The 9,348-nt window shown below is 51.9% G+C and overlaps 1 protein-coding gene across 3 annotated transcripts in view; it reads right to left on the reverse strand.

The window, feature by feature from the left end:
• Positions 1-1,618: 1,618 nt before the first annotated feature.
• The window catches only part of Ppm1f (protein phosphatase, Mg2+/Mn2+ dependent, 1F), a 29,987-nt gene continuing 22,257 nt past the window's right edge, over positions 1,619-9,348 (reverse strand). For 2 of the 3 annotated variants that reach the window (XM_039088064.2, XM_006248674.4), the window contains exons 7-8: positions 6,479-6,572; positions 1,619-5,127 (exon numbers count right to left, since the gene is read on the reverse strand). In XM_039088064.2, coding sequence (XP_038943992.1) covers positions 4,748-5,127; positions 6,479-6,572 — 474 coding nt within the window. In that variant the 3' untranslated portion in view covers positions 1,619-4,747. The remainder of the gene's footprint in view (positions 5,128-6,478; positions 6,573-9,348) is intronic. The other variant, NM_175755.2, reaches the window with a different exon arrangement.

A 9,348-nucleotide genomic window follows, 5' to 3' on the forward strand; every position in this document is an offset into this window, starting at 1 on the left:
CTGGACTGTGGATCTACCTGGCTGCCCAGGCACTACGAGGTCTGTGGAGAGACCCTTAGTCTTAACATCCCTCTCTTATGCTACTGCTGACATCTCACCAGCTGAGGTTTCAAGACAGCGTTTCTCTGTAGATCAGGTTAACCTAGAACTCAGAGATCACCCTACTTCTGCCTCCCTCAGTGCTGTGATTAAAGGTGTGCATCACCACGTCCAGCCTAAAGCAGACTCACTACAAGTCAGGTATTTCAGTTGCTCTTGGCAAGCATGTTTCTAGACTTAGCACACACCATCTTTTAACTTGGCTCCGTTCTAGAACTGTGCTTAAATCCTGATGCACAGCTCTGTGCTGCAGCTTTGTTTCCATGGCAACCCTAAGCTCTTTATGACTCTCCTTAGAGATTTTTAAGTGGTGTTTTTGGATTATTCGGTGTGGTGGCTTGAGTATGAAATGTCCCCGGAGATCTGAACACTTGGTCTGCAGCTGGTGGCACTGTTTGGGAAGGTTATGGAGCCTCCAGGAAGTGCAGTGGAGGGTAGTGGTGGGTCACTGGGGGGTGGACTTTGAAGGTTTGTAGCTGGCCCTGCTTCCTCTGTATGGATGAGATCTGTTCTTCTGGGCTGCTCGGTTGGCCTCACACCCTACCTGGATGGGTTGTGAGCCAAAATGAACTGTCTTCCATCACTTGCTTTTCTTCAGTGTTTTAGTCACAACAATGTGAAAGCAATTTATTTGGGTATTTCCAGACAATAAACCCAAAACCGTGGAATTTTAACATTTGTCTGTTCTACTGAGATAAAATTAGACTGAACACAAAAGCATGTCTGCTGTGCTGAGAAAACAGAACTTAGGGGAAATGTAAACAAAAAGAGTGACCCATAACCGCGTCTCAGAAGTCAGCAGTGGGCGCTCAGTGCACTCACTCACCAGAGCCCCCGGGCTGTGCTTCCCACTGTGCACCCCGTCTTCTGTGAGCTTCTGCCCTTGGCCCTGCATGAAGGACATGGCAAGTGCCAGGCAGAGAGCAGGGTGGAAGCCCAAGAAATGCCTGGCGCTTTAGTGCCCATGCAGGTGGTTCTGTGAGGGTCTATGTCCAGAGGTGGCCCCAACTCACTGGAGGACCTTGTACTCAGTGCCCGAATGCTGGGTTCCCCAGGGGCCTGACCCTCTACCCCACAGCTGGTGGGATGGACAATCTCAGGATGAGTCCCAGGACCAGCTGGCTAGGTACTTTCTCAAATCTTCAGCAGCTTCCAAACACACCCTGGATGCCAAGAGGTCCCCAGACCCACCATGTCTCTTGAAGGCTCAGGTTTTCAATGCTCTGTCCCAAGTACCAAGCTGTTGGTGCTATTTTGGGAAATTGCGGAAACCAGCAGGCAGGACTTGGGTTTTGGAAGCTGATCACATCCTGTGGGTCCCCGGTCACTTCTCTCCACTCTTCTTGGGTTGGCTTTGAGGTAGACAGTCATGAAGTCTGTCACGTGTTCCTGCTCAAGCACACGGGATCAACCATGGGCTGAACTCTCTAGAACACCTTCTTTTAAAATACTTGAGTATTGGATACACAGGTTAACTGTAGACAGGCACACAGGGGACAGACGCAGTAGCACTCAGGAATCTTGAATATATGGTTTATTGACACCAGTATAGGGGCCCCAGGGGAAGACTGTCCTATGAGCTCATAACCTTGGGACTTGTCTCTAAGACTAAAGGAACATGGTGTCTTAGAACAAGACTCCCAGGAAGCCCCCTGAAATAACCCTTGGCAAGGCCCACATGGCATGTAAATGGCAAAGCTTGGTGTGTTTGGTAAAGCCAAAGAGTCCAGTGCAAAAGCACGGGACTCCAGAAGACGGTCCCTGGAGGCTACAGATGCTGAAGCAAACCAGCCCAGCTTGCGTCACACAAATTGGCCTGGCTTCCCTACAGTATGGCCAGAGCCATCCTCCTGGCCTGAGAATACAGTTGAGGTAGCCAGGACACCCATGCTGAAACTTACCACTGGGAGAGAGGGGCACTTCGTGCAGAGCCCAAGAGGGCAGGGGCAGACAGATCATGGTGAACAGCAGGGCTTTTAAGACCTCCAGGTGCTGATACCCCTCCCACGAGTTCTGAGACTCCCAAAGCTGTGCCTCAGACACCTTGCTTCAACACTCCTTGTGCCCTCCCACCTCTTACGCCCCCAGGCCCTAGTTGGGAGGCAGCTGTACTGCAAAGGCAGGCTGACGGCTTCAGCTTTTGTATCCATGCAAGACACTGGCGCCTGTAACTCAGCTCTTTTCCAGCCCACTTAATTTTAAGAATAGACACTAATAATACTGAATCCCTCTCTGCTGCTGGTGGAGGATGGGCTCCCCTTCTCTGGCAGCTCCCGGTAATGCTATGCATACTCTCCATGCCTTACCCTAAAAAGTACCTGAGGCCCAAGAAGTACGGTGGCTGGTTCAGCTCACACAATGTGATGGTGGCAAGGTGGGGACTTGAGAAGTGGAATCATTCTGCTTAGGGGATTCTTTTGGGATGAGGGCCTGAAGAGGCCAAGAAGTCCTGTAGGCTTAGCACTGGCAGCTCCAGTCAAGATAGAAGAGTTCTTCTCTGTGCCTAAGGACTAACTCGGACGAATGTGGTCTCCCTTGGCCACTGGACCAGGATGGAGCAGTGCCTGATGTTGGTCCCTGACCACTGCCAGGCAGAGACATGGTTATCACCAGTGCACATGAACTGAGGGGTGGGGGAGCCCTCAGACAAGCCTGGGAAAGGGGCTTCCCCTAACACTGAGGCCTTGATATTTGGCACAGCTTTACACGTGAGTATGAATCCAGACCACCCAGGGGGCCCAAATTCCACTCTTACCAGCAACGAATGGGTTAGCAAAAATGGGAGAAAACCAAAGTCAACATCTCCCTCTATCAAGGTTACTGCACCCCGTCTTGAGATGGTACTGAGGGTCCTGGATTTTGACCCCAGAAGGCAGCAGACCTTCAAGTAAGCAATACCTAGTGATTATGGTGGGCAGTCATGTTCCTATCAGGAGACTTGAACTAACTCCATGGCCCCAACTCTTCCATCCCTGCTGTGGGAATGGGTGAATGCCAAGCATGCAGGAGGTGTGCCCAACTGCATTTGGCTGGCTCGCCCTCTACTGCTGGACTGTGGACCTGCCTCAGGGAAGAGCACGAGAACCCTTGCTTCTTTTGAAAGAGGGATTAGCTGCACTGGGCGAAGCTCTGCAAGTCTTGCTGGGGCTTTGCTCTCCAGAGGTGGACTATGACTCCTCCACGGGGACCTCAAAACCACATTCTTCCTGCTGCTCCTTCCCTGAGCCTCTGCTAAGCCACCCATTATCCTCTGGACCTGCCAGTGTCTGCGTGGAGCAGCCTTGACTCACACTTGGCCCTTGCTGAGGGTCTCCTTAGTCCTTCTACTCTGGTATTCTGCCTCCCCCACCTGGTTTCCTTGCCTGACTTTATACACCATTGCTCTAGGGATGTGGAGGTCTTTCGTGTTGCTCAGGTACTGGACAGAGTCTAGCAGGAGAAAGGTGGTGGACTGCTGGGCTGGCCAAAGCTCCTCACCGGAGCGCTGTCCTCAACGACTCTATCAACTAACTGCAAACACACTAAGAGAGTCTTGAACTTCTAGCCAAAAGCAGTAAGGTCCTCTTGGGCGGGACCCAGCCAGACTCCAAGGTTGGCAAGGAGGCCAGTGCCATCCCAGATGCCCATAGTCAGTTCAAGGAAGTTCTGAGGTGCCCAGAAGAACAAAAGGACCTTCCCAGAAAGAGATCTGGCTCAAAGCATGCCTTCCCACAACAAATGCTGCTTGCTGTTTTGAGAACCTCAACATGTCTGCCTATCAGGATCCATGACGTGCCCAGCAATTCTCATCTACACCAAAACTGTTTAAGGCACTTAAGTGGCTTATTAACATAACCTGGAAAAGTTTGTTTCCATCCTGATTTAGGAAAAAAAATATCAGTAATACTGCAAATGTCTCCACGAACACACAAAAAAGTAAAATACTTAAGTTTTCAGGAATAAAATAAATGCTAAGCTTTGCTTAAGTTACATGACCCTGTGGGTCACCTTGGCACTGATACAGCATGACGAAGTCTGAATACTGATTCTGGATTAGACCTTTCCCTGCAGTAAATCCAAGCACACAAACAAAGACGCACACATCTGACTTCACCTCCCCAGGAAGCTCAAGGGACAGAGAGAGGCCTAATGACTTAGTACTAAGTTAAGAGTGGAGTGGCAGTGGCCACTCTCCTGGTGCTCCTCCCAGCAAGACCAATGTCAACTTCTTTGGGAAGCCAGCAGTCAAGCAGGACTGTGAGCTTGTGTGTTAGTACAGACCAAACCCTCCTCACTTGGGGACAGTGAGAAGCCACAGTCTGGGCTGGATCCTACCCCAGGGTCTGTGTGAGGGTTCCTAAGACTTGACCTATGCTTTTGGTTAGGCTGCCAGCAGGTGCCTGTGGTTTCTGTCCCCAGACCTGTCCTGCCCTGATCACCTCAGCCATCTATTCTTTTGTGAGGTCATTTTCCTATGCTTCCTTGAGATCCATTGGTGCCTACAGTTCTGCAGCCATGAGAACAGGCTGTGGCAGGCAACATGAAGGGCTGGGGTGCTAAGGGAATGCTGTGAGGGTGTGCACCCCTGCCCACTATACCTGTTGGATCTAAGGTCTTTGAAGGGGAGGGTCACAAGGGCAGAGGGATGGGGCCTGGGGGCCTGGACCACTTAGCTTCTCTGTGAGGTATTGATCTCAAGTTCTGAGAGGCCAGTGGACAAGTCCTGACTTCCTACATCTGCCTGGGCACCCCCTGCCCCCTGCCCCCCACCCTCCAGCAGCTCCAGGGGGTCCCTAAGGAAAACCACCATGACTGTAATGTTGTCATGGGAACCCCGGTCACGGGCTACAGCCACCAGCTCCTCAGCAACGTGCATCCCACTGCCCTTCTGCCTGAGCAAGTGGCCATGGACAAGACCCGGGATTTCATGGTGGGGGACGACATCGAAGAAACCGTCACAGGCAAGCAGCAGGTAGTCCTCCAAGCCTGTCAGCTCTCTGGATGCTGCATCTGCCTCGCCAGACACATAAGGCTTCTGGAAGACATCCCCTGGGAATGAACAAGCAGAGGAACCTTTGTTTCCCACGTCCCATGTGCTTAGAACCATCCCCAAGGGCATGCAGGTACAGGAGCCCAGCTGGCCCTCGAGGGGTCGCCTGCTTAATGCTTCCCACACTCTGTCGGGGAGCCATCCCCAGGCTCCTTGGAGCAGCTCACTCTAGGAAAGGCTGCCACCTCCGGTGTGCCTGAAGACAGATGAACAGTCAGAGCAGCACAGAGACAGGCAGAGAGAGGAAGGAGCCAACAAAGACTCTTTAGGAGGGTGAGAGGGCAGACACCAAACTCCAGGGATTAGGTGGAGATGGCGTTGTTGGAAGGGGCGGGATGCTCTCTGAGTTGGGTTTCAGCAGTGACTGGAGACAGAGAAGAATGGGAAGCTCCAAGAGGAAAAAGAATCTTAAACTCTTTTTTTTTTTTTTTTTTTTTTTGGAGAAAAAAAATCATTAGCGTGAATGAGCTTACAGAATACTTCATCTGTTGAATATTTATCCCTGACTAGACGTTTCCCGCTGTACTTTCGTGGGCCCTATAGAGGGCCCCTAATTTTCTGTTTCTAGTTGAGCATTATTATTTGTGTGAAGATCTCTAGACCAGGCTGGCTTCAAATAGCCTATGTAGTCCAGGATAGCCTTGAAGTTCTGATCTTCCTGCAGAATGCTAGGATGGATTACAGGTGTGTGCCGTCATGCCTGGTTTAAGCAGCAGCAGCAGCAGCAGGACCATGGCAGGGAATTGAGCACAGGACTCTGTGCATGCACTTTACCAAAAGAACTACACTCTTCCTACTTAGTAGCTTCTTGACTTTACAAGGTTTGACGGTTTACGGTCAATAGGAACTGCACTGTGAACCTGAGCCTCTCCTGGTTAGAGTGACCTGGTCCAATCACCTCTAAGCTGAGGCAGCAGAAAACTGCAGCTTACAATCAGCTGGGAGCCTGGCAGACGCCTGCTGACATTTCCCTAGACTGCTGAGCTGGGGTCCACTACGCTGGGTGGATCACATTCTGAGCACAGTCTAGTTACGTATCTCGGGTTGATCTGCAGGTAGCTCTACTGTAAGTCAAGGAGGTCCGAATGCTGTGAATAGTTTAGGGAGCGTTGCCCTGCCTTAAGTCACGGAGAAGCCCTACTGTGCAGCAGCCCTGGTGGACTCTCTTACCAATGGCTCTGGACACTGCCAGGGTCTTACCAATGGCTCTGGACACTGCCAGGGTCTTACCAATGGCTCTGGACACTGCCAGGGTCTTACCAATGGCTCTGGACACTGCCAGGGTCTTACCAATGGCTCTGGACACTGCCAGGGTCTTACCAATGGCTCTGGACACTGCCAGGGTCTTACCAATGGCTCTGGACACTGCCAGGGTCCCGTTGACTCTCCAGCAGTCCATGAGAGAAACAAAGCCGCCCAGCGCTTCAATGCGTGATTTCTCATCCTGCAAGGGAGTCATGAGAGGACTTGGGTGAGTTGGGGGACAGGGGCGGGGGCTTGAATGTCACTACATAAGTAGAACGTAAGTCCTGAGACACATTTGAAGCCAGAGTACTTGAGCCAAATCAAGAAACTCACCTAGATATCCACGTTAGACATCATTAAAGACAGAGTGGTTGATCAAGGAATGGAGGCAGTGTAGAAGGGTCACCCATACAAGTCATGATACATCTCTAAGCAGTGCTTGGGCCAAGAAGGGACTCCTGGGGCAGGAGAGTGGTATTAACTCAGACTCAGAGGGCAGATCCCTCACTTTTCACCTGGGGCTGTTATCTCTACTGTGAAAACTGCTGGGATGAAGCATGTGCATGTACACAGGTCATACGGCAGGATTCTTATATATTTGGTTGTGAGCCTTTAACGGCTGAGCCATCTATCCAGCCCATACGGCAGGATTCTTACACTTGACTTAGGCCATGAGAGGGGGCAGCATGTCTACCCCTTAGCCATCCTTTTCCCCACTCATTCCTGGGCATTGTCTCTGCTAGGAGATCCAACCCTAACTGCAAAGAGGATGGGTAGTGGCCTGGTCTAGCCACAGGTATTGAAACTCTCTTTGGTTTTGTCAGTCCCCTCCAGGGAGAGGCTCACAGATGTAAAGTTTGACTCCTGAAGGCTAATGTTACGAGCTGAGTGCATGTGCTGAGCCCCTCTGGGGCATCTTGAATCTCTCCTAGGTGAGGGAGGCCACTCATATCCCTCTTTTACCTGTATAAGCCTAACCTCACACCTTACCTGGGGTAGAACCTCCCCAAGGCTTCTAAGTTGCAGAACCTTCCTTTCTGAAGCTCAAGGTCAAGCTATCTGGCTATGGGAACAGAGCTGAAGTGGGCACTGGGGCTGGTGATCCCCACCCCGACAGGCCTCTGTTTCAACAGGCCTACGTAGTCTGCATGGGCTGTAGCACCAGGGGTTAAAGTAATGTGCCAAGCTGGTTGGCCTTGCTGGTCGGTCCTATCACCTTGCTCCTTCTTCCACTTGCACTGATCACAGCCTTGCCCTGGGCCCATGCTTGCTCCAGGCATAAGCCAGCACCCTTGCCTGGTTCTTCTGATACCCTTCCCTCTTCCTCCTGCTTTATCCTCCCCACTTCCAGAAACTGCATCTCTGCAGCCAAAGCTTGATAGCTCAGAAGTCCTAATAACAGCCACATCACCCTTTCCCCAGTGTCAGGGCTGCACTGTGCACCACTCAGAGCATCTCTGAATCCCCGTGGACTCCCACGGCTCTCTCCACATGGCCCCAAAGCCTGGGCTCCTCCCTCCTGAGGCCACTGATCATCTACAACCTCACAGCCCATCCTTTTGAGGGCAGACCTTAGTTTGCCCTCTAGTGGCCTGGACACGGTAAGGGTCGGCAGTGAGTCCTTATAGAGCTTTCCACTGTCTCAGGTCAGTGTGCACCACCTGTTCTCTCTCTCTCTCTCTCTCTCTCTCTCTCTCTCTCTCTCTCTCTCTCTCTCTCTCTCTCTCTCTCCTCACTGCGTGCTCAAGTCGCATGTCTCCAGGATTCAGCCTTATTTCCGTGTGCTTTCTCCACAGTACTTGACCTGAGTCTTGTACCCTCACTGCTGTATCCTGCTTCTCCTCCAGAGTTGCTGGGCGGAGGGCACTGCTTCCATTTGCATCACCTTGTTGCCTCAGGAAAGCATCCTACAGAGTAGACACTGAATGTCAGCTGGCCTAAACTGAGCCCACGGGTGTGATGGCTTTTAGACAGCTGCAGGATGAGATATCATCTGGAGTCCTCACAGCCCTCAGAGTCACTTGTGGTGGTTGCTGGGCCCTCTCTGAAGGGCTGTCAGGGTCTCATGTTCCTATCACGGCTCTAGTTCCTGCACGAGTCTTTATACATGTGTCTGATTGCGTTTCTGGAAATTGGCAGAGAGTGACACAGATTACAGGCAAGAGCTGGTGGGATGGGGAACGGCTGGGTTAGCTATAGGTCGGCAGGTACCTGACCCCACAGGCGTGCATCCCCTGGGCTGGCACTAACCTCAGCACCAGGCCACTCCATCTTTACCCTGCACCTTTAAGGGATCCCGCCTGACCGGTAAACCCTGAGGCTTTGAAGGGCCAAGCTAGGACCAGACAGGTTCAGGACTATGCGGAAAGTGTTCCCACAAGGCGTGGGAAAGAGAATATCCAGCTCTAGGGCAAAGGTTGGTACTGGACGCAGACCTGGCTGTGTCTGATCTGCCCAGGTAGCAGAAGTCAATCTCCTGTGGTGGAGACAGAGCAGCAGAGGCTACCACTTCACCCATGTGCACCGGCCAAGTGACTGCACCTTGGTTCTCTCCACTCTTTGCCGGCTTGAGTGCATGTACTTCCCAGACCAAAAGCCATACCTGACTGCTTCCTGTCCTGCTTCTGCGGCCCAGAACTACAAGAGGGGACGCAATCTGACTCTGCTGCCAAACATCCCAAATCCCTATAGGACAACAGAGGGATGTGAGGGGGACATGGGCGGTGCCCAGGCAGGAGCTGACCTCCCTAACATGGCTGTGCTGTCCACAGTCGGGGAGAGGGCTCAGTGGTTAAGTGCACTGGCTGCTCTTCCAGAGGACCTGACTTCAATTTACAGTACCCACGTGGTGGCTCACAACTACCTGTGACCCCAGCTCAAGAGGATCTGACATTCTCTCTGGCTTTCGTAGATGTCAGGCACAAAAGTGGTTCACATACGTGGAGATAAACACTCATACACATAAATAAAAATAA

This window comes from Rattus norvegicus, chromosome 11, assembly GCF_036323735.1.
Source record: "Rattus norvegicus strain BN/NHsdMcwi chromosome 11, GRCr8, whole genome shotgun sequence".
NCBI classification, from domain to species: domain Eukaryota; kingdom Metazoa; phylum Chordata; class Mammalia; order Rodentia; family Muridae; genus Rattus; species Rattus norvegicus.